The sequence below is a fragment of the Sinohyriopsis cumingii genome, chromosome 19 (assembly GCF_028554795.1).
Source record: "Sinohyriopsis cumingii isolate HCF-2022 chromosome 19, ASM2855479v2, whole genome shotgun sequence".
NCBI lineage: Eukaryota > Metazoa > Mollusca > Bivalvia > Unionida > Unionidae > Sinohyriopsis > Sinohyriopsis cumingii.
The window spans coordinates 56,245,499-56,265,359 of NC_142979.1; the positions used below are offsets into that span (position 1 = coordinate 56,245,499).

General features: G+C 36.0%; 1 protein-coding gene across 1 annotated transcript in view; it reads left to right on the forward strand.

The window, feature by feature from the left end:
• The window catches only part of LOC149775743 (mitogen-activated protein kinase 1-like), a 118,399-nt gene that overhangs the window by 38,258 nt on the left and 60,280 nt on the right, over positions 1-19,861 (forward strand). The window contains exons 3-5 of the mRNA XM_089943724.1: positions 2,556-2,611; positions 10,817-11,006; positions 13,086-13,218. Coding sequence (XP_089799850.1) covers positions 2,556-2,611; positions 10,817-11,006; positions 13,086-13,218 — 379 coding nt within the window. The remainder of the gene's footprint in view (positions 1-2,555; positions 2,612-10,816; positions 11,007-13,085; positions 13,219-19,861) is intronic.

The following is a 19,861-nucleotide window of genomic DNA, read 5'->3' on the forward strand; positions in this document are numbered from 1 at the left end:
TCTTCACTGACAACACATTTGTCATAGCATATCTCCAACATCAAGTAGGCTCCTTTTCTTTGCAAGGAGGGGCCTACTTTTTGTCACAAGTATGTCACATTCTGAGGAAGATGAACATTTTAGCTTACAGTCTGACCAGGTCAGTCAAAACAGTCCTAATAGAATGGACTATTTACTACTCTACAAAAGAGTGTCTTGAGTGGATTTGTTGGCAAGCAGGCTTAACAATAGACTTCCCTTTTATGTCTTTCCAGTTTCAGACTAGAGAGCTAGGGTAGTAGATGCACTAGGCTTCTAGTGGGATTTTGTTTGCATATGCCTTCCCACCATTCTGACTTCTACCTCAAGTTGTACAAAAATTCAGAATGTCCACCACTCACATCTTTCTTATAGCTCCACTGTAGCACCAATTATTGTGGTTCATTGATCTTTTAGACCTGTGGATAGATCAACCAAGGTCACGAATGAGGGATTTTATGTCACAACACAGGGGCACCTTACTACACAACAACCCAAACATTCCCCACCTTCACATTGGGCTCCTCTCAAGCAATCTATTTGCCAGAACAAGTTTTGGACAATTTGCCAGTTGCCTCGTTCAGACCCAAAACACTTGGACATCCAAGGTCTGTGATGCCAGATGGAGACTCTTTTGTGATTGGCGCAGTAGGAATCACTTTGATCTTAGATGTCTACCTTTAATTGCTGATTTTCTTTTGTTTCTTTCTGAGAACAAAAGATGTTCAGTATCGACGATCAAAGGCTGTAGAGCTGCCATTTCCAACAAACTTAAATTTTCTCAGGGCTCAACAGTTGGTTTGGATTCAGACCTTGCTTATCTCGTGAAACTTTTTGAGCTGCAGAGACATTTTTCCCACTCAAATTTTTCCCACTGTCTTATTCCCTGATGAAATTTAGCATGTGTTTTATGGTCCTTAACCAAAACTTCTTATGAACCATTGAGTAGGGCATCCTTTCAGAATTTCACACTCCAGACTGTGTTGTTTCTTGCATTGGCATCTAAAGGGAAGATGCAAGATTTGTGCATTGTCTGTTGACACTGGCTGTCTACAGTTTATTGGTGATTAGGATTCCTTTCTGTCCTTGTTAGTCAGTTATTTTTTGGCCGAGAATCCATTTCCTTCATTAGCTCCATCACCAACAGAGATTCCAAATTTTAGTTGAATCTGTGCTGCATATGATCAAGATGGCTACCTTCTTCCACTTCCACTCATTAGCATAGAAAAGTAAAATGGATCTCTCCCTCAGATTGTAAGTACACTCCGTCCTTCTCAATTTTTGGTCAGTTCAACACAACATCCTACCCACCTAACATAAAAATCCAGTTACACGATAAAGACTGGCTAGTTATTGCTGCAATTAAAATGTAATATTTTTTTTGGGGGGGGTTGTAGAACTTGTTTTAGTTATATAATACTTACCTGTTGCTATTGCCTAATGCCTTCTCCCACTCCACACTGATGCCTGTCCCAATGTCATCTATGAAAAATGTGATTGTTCTGTGCATGGTCATGCAAGGTGCATAAGTGGATTGTCTTACTGGCATTTTCCCAGTCTGGTGGAGGAGTACTATTCACATTGAATAGATGAGATTTTTCTAAATGAAGTAAAAGCCGCACAATAGCAATGGGTAAGTATTTGATTTTTTTTTAATTAGTATCCCCCCCCAAAAAAAAAAAAACGTTAATCTCTGCATGTCTACTGTGGATTGTGCATGTGAATGATTATAGAAGTAGATGAGTAGATTGCATGCTGTATTGTTTCATGCAAGGCCTCATCTGTCATGGCTAATCAGGATAATTATTAATGCATGAATGATGCATTTATTAGTGGCTTTCACTCCAAGATTACTCAAAGCCTATGACTTTCACTCATCAGAATACAGTTTCTAGTTGAGGATAATGGTTATACTTCTTAAACAGATTTTAAGAACAGTGAGTAAAATAAAGTAGTTCAAAAACAAAATCGCAGGTTTTTGTCAACTTTTCATAATATCTCTGATTTTGTTGTCACAGGAAAGAGTGTTCTTCATGCTTTTTGTGCCTTTTGTACATAGGTGTGTGTTTGGTTCATGTGTAGATAATTTAACAGTACATATCAGCACAATACTGGCTTCATAGTGCACACTGAAAGTTACAATTTTAAATTTAAAAAAAAGATTAATAAAATAAAAAGAGCATAAGCTGCACCAAAAAGCTTTACTTATGGAAGAGTCAAGATATCACTTTAGTTTGAACATGTTTTCTGAATTATATGTAATGTTTATTGTGGCTATTAAAGGCTACAAGAAGCTTGATAGAGGTCACTTATGTAATCATGATTACACGGGGTGTTGAAGTTAATGTGTTCCCCAGCCACAGGCACAGTGTATTTTGCAAAAGTTTTTTTTCTTTTGAAAACTTGGTCTACATCTTCATTTGCTGACATTTCTCCATACTGCAGTCCTGTTAATACTTTGTATTTTTGCCTGGTTTATGTTTTATCCTTCACCCTGTCAGTAAATGAGAACTGTTAATTTATTTGTCTACTTTCAGATTATTAACATTCAAGACATAATACGGGCACCAACACTGGAAGACATGAAAGATGTGTATCCTTTTATAGTGCAGTTATTATCCCCACACTTTTTTAAGAAAAGGTGGGTATTATCTTGTATGTCCAAGCAATAGACAATGAAATAACGAAAATAAATGTAACCATGTTTTTATTGTCAGTTTATGCAGTAGAAGTGAACTGATTCATAGATAAATCAATGCATCAATACTTTTGCTCAACTTTTGCTGTGATGATACAGATATGAATACAAGGGACGGAGAATGTATACAAAATCATACCTACCATATGCATTTTATTTTAGCCTTCAGTAGTAATGAATTATTATTAGTTTGGCTTGTTATTCTTTAAATTTAGGATCATCAGAAACAGTATTTGCAGTCACAGGCACTCATTTTTGTTAGTAAAATCAAAAAGACGAGAATATTCGCTCTCTTTCTACAAATTAAAACAAAGTGACATGGTTCATGATCTGCTTCCCCACTTGCTAACTGTTTTAACCCAGCATGTTCAGTATAAAGTATTCAGTCTTGATATGTTCCGCATGTATGATGAAGTACATTTCTCATCATTTAATAACCACTTTTACATGAAATTTCTACATTGAATTGTATCTTGTCTACTTAGGTCGATTTGAAAACCACACTACCGATGTCATAGTGAAATATGTTACGTTTAACTCTCATTGGTGGTTATTGCTTGTTCTGGTCCAAATTAAACAACCACCAATTAGAAATTAGTGTAGCTTATTCTCTGCATAGCAAACAGGAAGTATTGGCAAAGCAACAGAAACTTCATGCAATAGTCATTAATTGATATATAAAGTACATAAACAGAAATGCTGTCAGGGTGCGCATTTGCATGAATCATGCAAAATTTGTACAAATTCGCACATTTGGAGAACATTGATGTGTGAGAACTCCCGTAAATTAGTTGAAAGTTCCACATATGAAAATGTGCTCAGCAAAGTTTACAGTTTTATTTAACCGTTTTTGTTGCAAATCTGTTTTTTAGGTAGGCAACTGTTTACACATTTGGGCTCATCAGATGTTGCATGAATGGTAAACTAAATTCAATTGGCACATTGTACACTGGAATAAGCATTATTGCATAGTTTGAACCTTCCATCAAAGAAGTTTTACAACTGCATTTTTAAAATACAGGCTACCTTGAAAACCAAAACTTTCTGATTCCCAACATTGTTCATCTTGAGATCACGATTTTTTTTGGCATATACTGGCTGATGATAGTGATGATGACAATAATTTTAAAGTTATGAAGTACTGGGTATATCAGATTATTGGAGCTGGGAAAGTTAATGGAGATACCAGTGAGTGATTTTGAGGCCAAAGTAGTGTTGAATATGAGTTGGCTATTCGGATATACATGTTGGATGGATAAAAATAGACGACCATTCTTTCTTTCAATGGTATTTCGAAATTAAATTCTTCTTGAAAAGCACCCTGCTCACATTTCCTTGGCATGATATAACCATTAACATGTTTAAAAAAGCAGAATAGTTGGCCAGTGGCACAAAAAGCAATATGAAGCACTGCAGTATCCTCTGCATTAGATGCAGCTCATCTTGATTAGCATATTTAGTACTTTGTGCGAGTGTGCCAGCTTTGTAATCTTGATGTCATCGACTACAGATAAATTTTGGAAGCATTTTGTTGCAGACAGTGCATTATTGAAGATATCAGAAATTTGCCCAGTTTAGATCCATCATGTCATATTATCATTCCAGTTTCACTTTCGCAGTTGCAGCTGATACAGATTTCCATTAATGATGTTTATCTTTGCTCAAAATAGATTGGCAATTCCACTTGTAGTCAACAAGTGAGCTGTTAATTTAATCTTTCATTGGAATAAAAGCAGTTATGTAAGCAGCGTATTTTTTTTTTGAGAAATGGCTAGGATGAAAACTTAAAGGTTGTGAATGTGTTCTGAAACAAAAGGGTTTGTATAGCAGAGGTTTTTTTATATAATGAAAATCAAGTATGTGCCAGTGCATGGAAGATTAATTTCAAACAGCTTTAAGAAAACCAGCAACAAAATTTTATTTTATAGTGTTCCTGTTCTGCAATTTGGCTGTGTAGGAGAACCTTGATATTTATTTTCTTTATGGCATAATCTTATATATGGATTACATCCTTAGGTTTGCATAGCAGGTGTCAGGATGATGTGGCTGTGTGTGACATGATGCTGCATGTCTGCGGCATGATGCCCCAGTGCTAGACATCACTATAAACTGACATGCTGCAGACATTGCAGCAATATCACTAATTTTTTTAACAGCTGTGTTAAAAATCCAAATCACAAAACACACACACACACACATAATTATAACCAAATTTAGCAGGGAGATATTCAGCTATCCAAAATATGGCTACAGTTACTAAAAATAAATAAACCTGATAAAAGAAAGCAGAATTGGTCAAATAAATCAGGAGAAATCCTGGCATGAAGACCTTTACAATTTTTAGCTTTATGTGGCTATAACTAATCAGTCTGGCTGTTTCTGATAATAAGAGTTAAATCCTCATTACTTTATCTGGCATCAAATTTAGCTATAATTGCTGAAAACAGAGGAACATTTAAGTAATTTCTCAAATATCACTAAACTGAATTGGATCAAATTTTTTTGAGGGCATCCTGGAATATAGGTTGCTCAGATTTGTACAAATGGTGTCTACCATTAAAAGTTAAAAAGCATTTACACAACTTTTTCTTAAAAAAGACAAAAAAGAAACATCTGTTGAATTATTTTCAAAATTTCCTAAGCGCCTCCCCCTCCGAAAATTAAATGGTGGCTCCCATAAATCATTGTTTCTCAAACTTACAACATTTGTGTACTCCTTTTGGAACATCGTTATTAATGGCTTACACCTTCTCCAAGTACCATAATGGTTTTTTTAAGTGCAAATTTTAGTCATTTATTTTCTTCTGCATACTACCTGAAACTTTCGCATACCATGGGTGGTATGAGTACCACACTTAGGGAAACACTGCCTTAAATAAATAACTGTTACTCCCACATTTTAAAGAATATGCATGCAAGAAAAGACTGCTTAAATTTACAGTGTTATTTATTGATGGATTTACCAGCTGATTCATCTGTGGTTGGTCATGGTGATATCCCCCAACTCAAATTTGGGGGGCATATAACATTAAACTTCTTCATTCATCTCACAGTTTGTCATTCCATGGGTATGTTTATGTTTTACTTTATGCACTTTGGCTGCAGATCATATATCTTTGGGTGGACATAATTTTTTAAGTACAGTACTTCTCCATCCCATCACAAATCAGTCAGCATGAAATATTTTTTATGCTGCGGTAACTTAGGTCAAGTTTTGCATTTAAGTAAGTTTTCTGTGCATTATTTACTGTAGGGTCACCCTGTTTATTGTGTACAGTACTGATTTGTTGCAAAACAAGGAGTGGCAAGCATTTGTGTTTTATCATTGCATTTAAAATCTTTCATCTTGTTTTCTATGAAATTTGAGCATGCTTTTTCCTAAAGCTTTGGAACAGATTTTGAGATTCAATGTAGGTGTGTTTTATTACTTAGTGCTGCATGATTTCTGATAGCAGTTCCTATTCACATTCCAGGAGTACACTCAAGAGAATAAACTTGTACACAGATAAATGATTTTGGCAGAGAAAATGCAAACTTATCAGGGTATTGTGTCAGACAAGTGATAGTATAATGGAATGCACTGTATGCATGCATTTGAAGTGCCAGTGTATTCATTTCTATCCATACACTGTAGCTTGGGTATCAGTAACACTAAGCTTCAAAAGCTTTGTTAGCATCTTTAAAGGGAAGTAATTCCTTGTATAAAAATTAGCAATTCTGTGAATATTTTTGTCACCTGCATTTTTGAAGGCAGGTGGGGTGCATAATATCCATGCATCCATACATCTATCACTTTCCCTTCTGCTCTGTAGCTTCCGAACTGTTTGAGATTATCAGGTGAAATTTGGTGTACATGTTCAACATTAGGATATGTGCCATATACCACATTGGGGCTCATGTTTCCATTCAGTGTGTAGATGAATTGATCATTCCAGTTTTTTATTCACTGGCTACCATTGTCACCTAATTGTGAAACAAACTCAGTGGAACATGTATGAATTTGGGAAATAAACTGTCCAGATTAGATTTTTAACATATTTTTTTTTATGTTTGTAATCTAATAGAAATGTGCCTACATGGACCTGACAACAAACTTTCAGAAAAGTCATACTTTAATGGAATTTGATCTTGGGGTTCAAACTACTAGGGCTTAAGGTGACTAAGGATACTTTGAGGCATACGAGTTGCCTTTTCTATGCATACTATCAGTTATTAATTGACATCTCATTAGGTTGTCATCCTCCCACCAGCCTGGTAAATTCAAGAGTATAATAATAGCAGATAATGTATTGCAGTTAATTTTAGGACTGTATTACCTGCTATTATTGTCCAATTCCCTCATGCCATCTCATTCTAGTATCATTTCAGACTTTGTCCAAGTCAAAGAAAGATGATACATTCCAATTGGAAGTTAACTGGAATTGTGTTGCTGTTAGTTCTACTGGTCAGGTCACCCCAAAAATGTGTTTCCAATCAGCAGGACAGTAGGCCCTGTTTTTCAGTGCTGACCCTTGCACTTTTCCCCCAGGGTAAAAAAAATGTATTTAAAAAAAGAAAACAAAAAGATTGATTAGTGCATAGAATTGAATTAGTTTGGCTCAGTACTCGAAACGCTTACCCTAATTTAAAATTAGTGTGCAGTAGGAAACGCACATTTGTTTGCCTCATAAACCCAAAGAGTTTATGGGATGTGTGTCATCTGTTATCACATGTTTGTTATCACTACTTCACATCAACTACTTCGAGGATTGTCGTGAAACTTTACACATGCATTAATCCGAATGTCTATTTGTTATTTTAAAAAATGGTGCAACCAGCTTGAAAATCTTAATGATGTTCTTAGTAAATGGAAGGCCATATCGACACTGGGTTTTCACTTATAGACTTCTTATGATATCTTGCTGAATCTAATGAAAATGGCACTGATATTACATCCAGTTATGGCCACTTTGGTATTCATCTGGAAAAACTTGTTAATGGGAAAATCACATGAACATGGGTTTTCACCAGGAGACGTGTTATGATGTCTGGTTGCTTGAAAATGGAAACGGTACTGATCTGATGATGTCCTGTATGACCATCATGGCAGCCATGTTGTGATATCTATATGGGTGAAAGTTCTCTGTCATATATTGGAACTTCCATCTTCTGAATCTCCCCACAGGTTGATCTTAAAAATTATGCAGTACAGTTTTGAGGGTGTGTGTGGTGGTGGTGGTGGGGGGTAAAGTGATTGGAATGTTTTCAGTAGGGAAAAAAGTCAGTGCTTAGGGATACTAAATTTTAAACATGATTTATTGTTGAGCTAGCTAATGGACGTTCTCAGACAATATTCAGTTCACTCGAGACTTCTCGTGTTCTATTGAATCACAAAGTTAATACTTACTCTATAATTAAGTGTACTGCTCTGATGGCCTAGTGGTTAAAACATCCACCTTGGATGCGGGAGGTTGTGGGTTCGATCCCTGGTTGAGTCATACCAAAGACTTATAAAAAATGGTACTAACTGTTGCCTTGCATGGCGTTCAGCATTAAAAGGTTAGTGTTGGGAGTGGTCGGTCTGGTGTCAGGATAATGCGACTGGGTGTGACATCATGCTTCATGTCTGCGGCATTATGCTCCATAGCTAGACATCACTATAAACTGCCACATTGCAGGAATTGTAGCGATATGACTGATTTTTTTAAAACACTACGTTAAAAATCCAAATCATATCACAACACACACTTAATTCAGTGCTCTCTCAAATAATTCAGTTATATTCAATTTGATTCCTACATTTTATGTTGAACATTTTACTGTTGCTACTCCTCCATAGTGAAAACTTATATAGACTTGGGATTTCCTCCAGAAGACTCGTTATAATATCTAGTTGGTTCTAATGCAAAATATTGCAGATCTTTTCTTGAATGTGGCTGATATGGTGGCCATTTTCAAAATCTTGCTGTTGCTATTCCTTCTAGAGGATGGTCATATCAACATGTGGTTTTCACCAAAATACTTGTGTACTTGCTCATAAATGAAAATGATCCTGATCTGACTTCCAATATGGCCCCTGTGGAAGCCATCTTGAAAATGTTGTTAATACTACACCTTCTGGTCACATTCACATGGGGCTCTTACCTAAAGACTTCCAGTGATGTCTAGTTTTGCAAATGGTGCCAAAGCAATTTGAGAATCTTGCTATTGCTAAAACATATGAGAATGTTTCAAATTTATTTAAAAAGAAGAAATAGTCTTATCTTGAATTCCTAAACAGGTGGTCATATCAACAGGGAGTTTTCACCAAAAAGATGAATTATGATGTCTTGTGGGTCTGAAATAAAAATGGTGGTGATCTCATGTCCACTATGTTGCCATCATGGCAGGTATCATTTAAATTTTGTTATTGCTGCATTTAAATGGAAAGTCACATTGATGTAGAGCTTTCACCAGAAGACAGTGTATAGTATCTAGTTGGTCCAAAATGAAACAAAAAGTTGCCAGTTCAGTACTCAGCATGGCCAGTATATTGACCATCTTACAATGTTATTGCTGCTACTGAAGAGATGGTCCTATTGACAGGGTTTTCACCATCAGACTTCTTACGATATATTGTTGGTTACAAAAATGGCAATAACATTGATCTTGTACATAATATTCCCAACACATTAGTCATCTTGCAAATCTTGTTATCACTATTCCTCATGAATAAATGGTTATAATTACATGGGATTTTCACCAGACTTCTTACGATGTTGGTCCTTAATGTAATGATGCTAATCTTAAATCCAATATGGCCAGCAGATGATTTTAGCATTCAACAATTAAAGAAAGAAATGGTCTAATCTTGGATTCCTGTAAATAACATTTGGATGTTCATGTTTTAGTCACTTTGAGGGACTGTTGTTTACTAATGAGGCCATTCCATTTGTAAAATAGAAAAACCCTTTAACAAATTCTCAGAAACCACTGAACTGAATTTAGCCAAATATGACCTTTCAGCTTTGTGTAAAAGATGCCAATGTGCTTTCAGTTGATACTGCTTTTAAGAAAAATATTTGCTCATGTTGATGAAAATAACACAAAATAACTTGAAAATGACTACCTCTGAAAAAATAACTTCACAGAATTTGACCCAATGTGACTGAAAGCAGTGATATGAAGATAAATAAATTGTGTGCAAATAATGCTACTCCACTATTCAATTTGGCTCTTGTTACTATAAACAGAAAACTTTAAATGACTCTAAATATGGCCACAAAAAGCATTCATGCACAAGATATTTTAAAGTGAACAAATTCTCCTAGTCTTCTGCAAAACATGGATGCCATTGCTAAAAATATCCTAATTTTGCAGTGTCAGAAAGCATCATACAAATCCATACTTCTTGGCCAACTGCCTTTAATTTGGCTTTTAGGTAGATGCCATCCAGCTGAGTAATGTTTGGCCCACTGCTGCCTCTTTGATTTTTTTAGTCCCCAAGCACTGTTCAAAATCGGAAGGTACGGTAAATAACATGAAAATATTTAGAACCTTTTGGGTGGAAATTTTGTTTTATCGTGATGTATTTTGGTTATAGACAGTGCTTATTATTTGTGTGGAAAAAAATTCTAATGTTGATGTATTTTGGTCATAGACATTGCATATTATTTATGGGGCAATGTTTAAAAATATTCCAGGTTAAAGTTTTAATATACATTGTACATGTATATAATGTGCTTAATAGTATCTTTCGATGACTAATATTTCTGCCACTTGTTACAGCATTTTTGGTCTACTTGTATAATGTCGGGTACACAGCTGTTTCCTTTGGACACTATGCGATACATTTACATTCATGTGTAGACTAGATTATTAAACATCTTATTTTCAGTTTAATTAATATTGTCAGATTAATGAATGTGAAATGCATTTATATTTCTAGCATTTCATTGTTAATTATAACAAAGGTTACATGAATTCAAGGACACTTATAGTGCCCATTAGTTGTATGACAGAATTTATATTAAGGCATTTAACCATGATATTGTACTAGCATATAGAGCATTGCTGGAGGGATTTGTAGATGTTAATACAGCCTCTAGTGATAGCTGCATTTTCCTTGACCATACTGCACAGATATATTGTACAGTGCTTGATGGAGACAGATATGTATAAACTTCTAAAGACTCAGCAGCTAAGCAACGACCATGTCTGTTATTTCCTGTACCAGATCCTGCGAGGGCTTAAGTATATCCACTCAGCCAACGTCTTGCACCGTGACCTCAAGCCAAGTAATCTGCTCCTCAATACAAATTGTGATCTGAAGGTATATAATTTTTTTTATTTTCATGGGGGGGGGGTACCTACCATCATTTGGTGTGTATAACATGCTTCCTGATTTACGACCCAGAATGAAGGGAAAAAACTTAGTTATGCCATATAATGCACATGTGATATAATACAGTGTAAAATCTTGATAATTTCACTCAGTTTTCCTTGTCATGGCTTGTATTTTGTAAAATGCAGGAGACCTGCAAACAGCTCTCCTGGTAGTTTTGAGGAGCGTTACTACTCTTTTCAAATATTTATGACATCATTGTTTATAGTGGGGCCCCGAGTGGTCTAAAGTGCTCTCCGTTACGGATCACTGTCATCTCACCTCAGTCTGCATGGGTTTGAGTATCGGATTCAGCCAGTTTGGGTATGTGAGAAAGCTTGCCAGTAGCTTCTCGTGGGTCGGTGGTTCTTTCCGGGGTTTTCCCGGGTTCTTCCTCCACCATTAATACTGGCTGCCATGTATAGCCTATCGTATGCTGAAAAATGATGATAAATCCTAGTACAACAACAACATTGTTTATAGCACATGACATCAAGTATAAAAAAAGATGGAACATATAAGCATATCAGTATTTGTGAAAGAGAAATGTGCACTCATAAAACATCTGGAAATCTTTCTTTAAACAATATGATTGGGGAGAGCAGTGGATCGCTGTCCTGGAAGAATTAAAGAAGCACAATGGTGCGAGAGAGCAATCACATTCTTCAAAACACAAGCCCTGCCTAGTTTGACAAAAGTCGGCCATTTTGAATATTTGATGAAAAATTTGGCAGCATTGAAAGTATATCTTTCTGATTTTATGGATGGCTCTTCTATGGGCTGTTTTGACATTCACCTTATTGATGGCATTGTCTGTAGCATCAATCCCTTAAATTCCTCTTCATCTTCTTTGCTCTTGAGAAGTTGCTGTGAGTCCTTGTCTTATTCTTGGCATTGCTGCATAATAGCTGTTATCTTGTCTTCATCCTCACTTTCTAATACATAGGTGGGATCTTGTGCATTTTAACTCTGCAAGAGAAGGTAGGTCAACAGGACCTAATTTGCATGTGTGTAATGACTAAAATGTGTTCAGCTATTCTTTTATTACACTCACAATATCTTGGAGTCTCACTTAAATAGATACAAATTGGTATGTGTATGCATCTGAAGGGGAGTAACTCGACCTTACCAAAAGTAGGTCACATTGACTTTTTATGCTTGATTGACATCTGTAGTTATTTGTCCAGTACACCCTGTATATCTTAAATTTAATTATACCGGCGCTCATGGAAATTGATGTTTGGATGCATCTCAAGAAAAATAAGTCAGCTATACATAGCAAAGTCATTGTGACTTAATTTTCAGTTGAGGAGTGTTTGTATTATTTTGTTTGTTTGTTACATTCTCTGTATCTTTAATCCTATTTCATCTAATTAACCTAACTTTGTTTTGTTCCTACACTGATAAAACTTGGCTGTTGGCATGTTGATGCATCTTGGAATAACTCAAATATATGAAAAGTTGACCTGTGTGACCTAAATTCCATGCCTGGGTGACTTTCATTTATAGCTATCTATTTCATACAACCTCATTATCTAGGACCCTGTTGTATCTACACTTGTAAAAATTGTTATGTGGCTGTATCGCAAGATATTAACTCAGTGATACCAAAAGTTATTTGCTGTGATGCAGTTTCAGTGCACAACGGATGTGTATATTTTCAGCTATTCATCTGTTGGCATGGTGATTTATGTTTACAAGTAAATACCTTGTAGATTTTTTTCTTGTGTACAAAATGATTATATTATTTAATCAATTTTTCTGATGCACTTAAAATTTATACAGTTTTAATAATAAAGTCCTCTGTATAAATATGGGATGCCACAAATATTGAATGTTTCTTGATTGATGGTATATGAAAAATTGGAGAAAATACAGTAAATTGTCAGGTAAATGCTCCTGCCATCTATTTCATTGTCTTATTAAGGTAATGTTTTTCAGTGTCCATGAAGCACTTTTTTATCTTCCAAAATAATGTATCACAGTTGCCGACTGAAACATCATATTTATTCTAAATTTTGTTTCCAGATCTGTGACTTTGGGCTTGCCAGGGTAGCAGATCCAGACCATGACCACACGGGGTTCTTGACAGAATATGTAGCCACAAGGTGGTATCGTGCTCCTGAGATTATGCTAAATTCCAAAGGCTATACAAAATCAAGTATCCTTCATAAGATGAAAGTGAAAGTGTGTGTTATTTGGATTTTTAACGTAGTTTTAACAATTTTAAAGTAATATCGCTACAATGTCTGCAGTGCTGCAGTTTATAGTGATGTCTAGCACTGGGGCATCATGCTGCAGACATGTAGCATAATGTCTCATCTAGTTAAATTATCCTGACTCAGGCCAACCAGTCCTAACACTAACTCTTAATTCTGAATGCCAAGCGAGGCATCTGCTAGTAACATTTTTATATGTCCTTGGTATGATGCAGCTGGGTTTCAAACCCAGGACCTTTTGCATTCAAGACTGATTGATGCTCTAACCACTTTGGCCACCAGAGTGGTCTAAGATGAAAGTGATTTAGTAGTTGGGTAACATAACATGGATGCAGTGGGATTAATATCAGTAAAGTGGAATATTTTAGTGTACTATTAGTAGGTCTTAGTAGTTTGGCCACATAATATTTATATAGATTATTTACTGTAAAACAGAAAAAGTCAAAAACAAAGTGAAAATGTCCTGATTGATTTTTTTTCCTATATCTGTTTAGGAGGACTGTTTTGTTATATTTTTCTGTTGTTTCTTAAAGTATGTATGAAGGATATTCAAATCAAATGTGGCATAGCTAGGGAAGAAAAAACACTGAAGTTCGCAAGAATTAGGCATACCTCACATTACAAAACACATCAAGTGACAACATTTTCTTTTAAATGCATTTTTTACCACTGAATAAAAACAGGAAGAACATTTCATTTCCAGTAAACACAATTCCAAGTTTGTAATCTAATGCAGTTTCCTAGTAATCATGATCTAGCAGAAGCAATGTACCTGGTTATATGCTGATTGTGAACAACTGAAATGTGATCTGTGAGAAAAATAATTTCATTTTTAAATGAACTGTTGTCTAAAGAAAAGTGCTGCGTGATACCAGTGATGGAAAGTAGACCCCCATGAGACATGGCAATGAATGAATCTTAACAATTATTCCAATGAAACATAATCTGTTGCTAAGTTATTTAACAGTAAACTACTGGTTAGAACTGATGTGGCAACTGGCACCAATACTAGTATTGTTTGATTACATTGAATATGTGGAGTAAGCTAACACAAATGGAAGACCTTTTTTCCCTGATATTTAGACTGTCATGTATGTACTTGTTTACTTCAGAATATTTCACTTTTTGCAAGTTACGTCTCCAAATATGATAGCTTGTAAACTTTACTACTTGTGCTTCCAAAATTGAAATGTGCTGAAAAGGAAATCTGACATAGAATCTGTAAAGTTGTTATAGTTGTTGTAGGGTTTAACGCCATTTTTGAGCACAAGATAGGCTATACATGGCGGCCAGTATTAATGGTGGAGGAAGAACCTGGGAAAACCCCAGAAAGAACCACCGACCCACGAGAAGCTACTGGCAAGCTTTCTCATACCCACATTGGCCGAATCCAAGACTCGAACCCACGCAGACAGAGGTGAGATGGCAATGATCCGCAACGGAGAGCGCTTTAGACCACTCGGCCACTCGGGGCCCCAATCTGTAAAGTAATAGTCACCAACTTATTTAATGTTCACAGATAGAAGAGACATAATTTTAAATATATAATGTCTTCCAGTGTTTACCCAAGTTTGTTACATTTTATGGATAGAGGCAGGGGTTGAAAAATCACTCACCCAGCATGAAATGACAAGTGAAAATTTCTGCTGGTTAAGTGAATTTTTCAATCACAAGCCTGATAGGGTTAGTGCTGTTTAAGGGTTAACCTGTGTTTCTTTTTAATAAAAAAGATGTTCTGTGAGTTTATTGGAAAGATTGTTCATTGGAAATCCATACTTCCAACAGGAAGTTTGTTTTCCGTTTGTTTGGATGAAGCTCATAAGAGCTGTTAGTTCTCATATACTGATAAACACATAGCAGCAGGAGGGCAGACTGTTCTCAATTTGTAATTACTTAAGAACTGTTTTAGTAGGTTACAGAATAAGTTCAAATGTGGGTCATTAGCATCATGATCATTTATAGTTCTATAATGGCTGGTGAGTAAGAGTTTATTCTGGACAAGTTCAATTTTTTTTGCAATAGACCAGAAGCGTTATGGCAATATCTGTTTTTTTTTTCTGTTGTTGTTTTCCTGAAATTAAACATTTATCCATTGGCACAAATTTGTTATTGTTACTCCTAAATTAATTTGAGGATTGCCTTGCAACATTGCACACTTTCATCCCAGTGTCGGCTTGGTTCCAAATGAAAAAGGGCCCATGGTGGCCGAGTAATCTTAGGCACTCACCTCTATCCATGAGTTCAATTGGTCTATGTTGTTTGCAGTTGGATCTGACTTGTAGGCAAGTATATACAGTAGGTAAAAAAAGGTGTAGGGATTTATGATGGCAAGCCATGGAGGTAGCTCTGTTTTAACTATTGCAGAATGACTAGACACAACAAAGAAATAAAAATCATGTAAAAACATATCTTAAATTATACCCTCATTTTAGTCATATAAATCAATGTTTTGTCTTTAAATTGATGTATGTTACATGCATCATGGATTATGGATTGCCAACTAAATACAGTGAATGTGGACATTTCATGTCCACTAAGCCTAGTGAGCAGGCATTCAATCTAGTGTAACTCTAGTGGATGTTTTGGCACCCTTTGCTAATTTATTGCATTTTCCACACAAATCGATATATTTTACAAGTAGATCAGAGAAGCCTCGATGCCCTAAAGCCAATCAAGACAGATGTTAATTTCACACCGTTACCCATGCAAATTAGTGACAATTTTTGTGGTATTTGTCAGTAGCCTAGGGATACAAATTTCTGAATGTGCGCAACCAGAGAAGAACTGGTTTTAAATTTTGTAGGTATCCTTCCACCCCTGTCGATGATTGAGCATGCATCAGAAAATTGTCTTGCTACAAAAAAGTAAGTCCCAGTTGAATGACTGCATGTACATAAACCTATTAGCATATACAAAAAAATCCCAGAAATATACATACTGTTCTGTGACCAGTGGTAACTTTTATGTTCTTGCTCATATTTCATAAAACTGATTGTTGCACTGGTTACCTCTACTGGTCATAGACCAGAAGAGCTTATGGGATGGTCTGTACTCCAGTGACCATTATCTGTCTGTCTGTTAGCACAAATTTGTTATCACTACTAGTCCTGAACTACCTGAAGGATTGCTATGAAACTTTACATTCATCACATGGTCTTGTTAGTCCAAAATGAAAATGGTGCTGCATGGACATTCAGAATGGTCACCACAGTGGCCATCTTGAAAATCATGTTATTGCTGTTCCTTCTGAATAAATGGTTATATCAGTATGGGGTTTTAACTAAAAGACTTCCAATGGCATCTAGTTGATCATAAAGGCAAATGGAACTGATGTGAAATCCAGTATCGCCACCATGGCAGCCATCTTGAAATCTTGTTATTGCCACTCGTACTACATGGATAGTCATATCATCATGGGGTTTTCACTAAAAGACTTTTTATGATGTATAGTTGATTTGAAATGAAAATGGTGCCAATCTGGTATCCTATATGGCCACTGTGATATTGACAATCTTTTGTTATTATTACTGCTACTCCTGGATGGGAAAGTCATCTTGAAAATATTGTTATTTCTACTTTTCCCAAGTTAATGGCTATATCAACATGGGGTTTTCAATAGGAAATTTCTTATGATACCTAGTTGGTCCTAAATTAAATTGGTGCCAGTTGTAAATGATGCCATAATGACTGTCTTAAAAATCTTGTTGTCAGTACTCCCCCTGAGTGCATGATCATTGTGACATGGGATTTTGACCAAAATGCTTCTAATAATTTCTCCTTTGTTCCAATTGAAAATTCTGCTAAGCTGATTTATACTATGTGCACCACAACAGCTAATTCAAAATCTTGTTATCATTGATGAATTTCCAGGATGGTTTCAACACTCATTAGTTGAGAAGAAGAAACAAACTAATCTATAATTCTTGAAAATCCTTTTTGCCCAGTAGTGTCAAACCCATCATGGGACTCTTGTTAACTTATTGCTTCCTGGAAATTCTTTCCATTTTCACCTGAAATTTTGGTAGCAGACACATTTTTGGGTGACTTTTGAAGGGATCCATACATATCTATTTTTTGAGAGAATTTCTTATGACTGGATGCTTAGGTGAATCAGTGCATATACAGAAGGGTAAATATTAGGTTCTTCTTTTCATTCATTTTTTTTCTCCAAATCTAAAGGTATTCTACTTTTTTCAAAAGTTCATCTCCATGTACATTTCTTCATCTTTACCCTTATTGGTAATACCACATTTAGTGTATCATAAGTGATGTCGGCATTACCAAGGTCAGAAGTAGACTTCTGCTTCATGGCATGTTGAGTTAATGTGTTAAGTGTGCAGAATTCATCTACAGTGTATTGAAGACTGTGTTCTGTTAGTTGCAGTTTATGTCTTCAACAAAGTGATGTGGGCCCTGAGTAGCTGAGTGGTCTGAAGTGCTGTCCATTACGAATCACTGCCATCTCACCTCTGTCTGCATGGGTTTGAGTCTTAGATTTGGCCAATGTGGATATGTGAGAAAGCCTGCCAGTATCTTCTCGTGGGTCGGTGGTTCTTTCTGGGGTTTTCCCGTGTTCTTCCTCCACCATTAATACTGGCCGCCATTTATAGCCTATCATGTGCTGAAAGATGGCATTAAACCCTACAACAACAACAAAGTGATCATTATGAAAAGGTTACTTTGTGTCTTTATATTTTTCATTAATGTATTGTCAAGCACTGTCTGTGGAGTGACATTGTTACTTTGAAATCAGCTGTAATGCTTGTAAAAATTGATCATTCAGGAAGGTGTTGAGCTTTGATGTTAGTTTAAGCACTGAATGTTTCAGATGAAGCATTCACTTATGAATAAAAATGTTTCTTGTTGTCATAAAAACAAATACTTTAAAACTAGTAAGATATTAGTTTGTGACTCCTTGGGTCTTGTAATATGGACTGTGAAACACAGTGTGGTTAAGTTGTAACATTTTCATGTAGAATTAGCTTGTATTCACTTTTTAAGGCTTGTAATATTGACTGAGAAACAGTGTGGCTAACACATTAACCCCTGGAGCTTAATGCCAGTTTTGTCTGAAAATCGAATAGGAAACACATTTTGAAAGCTATTTCTGAATAGACTCGAAAACACCAAAGCCCTGGTCATCTTTCAATAACATACTGCCTAGTGGTGTTAGAAACATAGATTTTCATTGGTTACTTGACTCACGCATGAGCAGAAGGGTAAAAGTTGGACTTCTTTATTTATTTTTATTATTTTTTTTTTTTGTTTTTTTTTTGCTAAACGGAGCCATTATTTTTGTAATTCCAAATGCTCATCTTATCCTACTTTTTGCAATGGCTCATCTGTCTGTCTGCAGTTCATACCGGTTTGCTTTAGATCTGAGACCAAAACGTCTAAAATCTGGACACAAAATGGGATTCCGACCACAGGCGAATTTTGTGTAAAAAAAAGTCAGGTTTAAAAAATGAGGTTTTTCTATCTGTATTTTGTAGTGCAACTAGATATTCCAAATTATTTGGTATCATTGTAGAGCTACATCTGTCTACCTTTCTGTAATACCACCCACTTTAGTGTATCATGCATGACAATGACGCTACAGAGCTCGGCAGTAGGCTACTACCTCCTGCCCTGTAAAGTCGTCGCTAGGGGTTAATGTGCTAAGTTGTGATATTTTCATGTAAAAGTAGTTTGTAGAAAATCATAACAATTGTTATTTTCACCATTAATCTCTAGCCATGACCTGTTTAATGAAAGGTCTACTACACTGCAGGCTTTCTTTTTCAAAATGCATCTTTAAAATAAAATGGTTTAATGCATGCAAAAGAGAGATGCGGGAGAGAGGGCTTTGTAGGGTTCCATACCTGCACAGACCTGCCCTAGTTAGCTGTGTTTTTTGGAAAGGCACTAAGCTCTCATTGGGGGTGGGGGTGAGTCATACCATAGCCAATGAGGCATTAAAAGTTCCATTGAAACCTACCTTCCAGTAAAAATCTACATTTATAAGACTTGGTAATAGCATGTGTTTGGGGCATGGAAAAAACCTGTCAGTTTTGGGCAAGGGTCATGGTCAAAGGACTACGAGAAGAAAAACTGTTTCTACACTTAACTTCACTTGCATACCAGGTACGTTTGCCAAACTTTTTAAATGGCCAGCATTTGGGATGAGATAGACATATATTGAATTAGAGGTCAAAGGTCAGGGTTGGTTTCTTTTAGTAAGAAAAAATGGTTTCTGTGGAATATATTGAGTTCTTTGTCGCCTACTCAGGAGTCACAGTAGCTCAGTTGGTAGAACATTTCACATTTGTAATGCAGGGATTGCAGGTTGTATACCTACCCAGGCCAGCCAGGATGGATTGCCTCAGTGTGGACTTGGTAAAGGCATTTAGCTCCTTGTCATGATATGTTCAGTAATATAAATGAAGTACCATCAAACCCCCCAAAAATTATTTGTTATCACATCCCCAGCCCAGACTGTGTAGATTGATTGCATTTGAGTTAAAGAAGATGCCAGTTCTCTGGGGGGGGGGAGCAAAAACTTGAGGTCAGGGTCACAGGTACTAAAGAAAAAACTATTTCCACAAA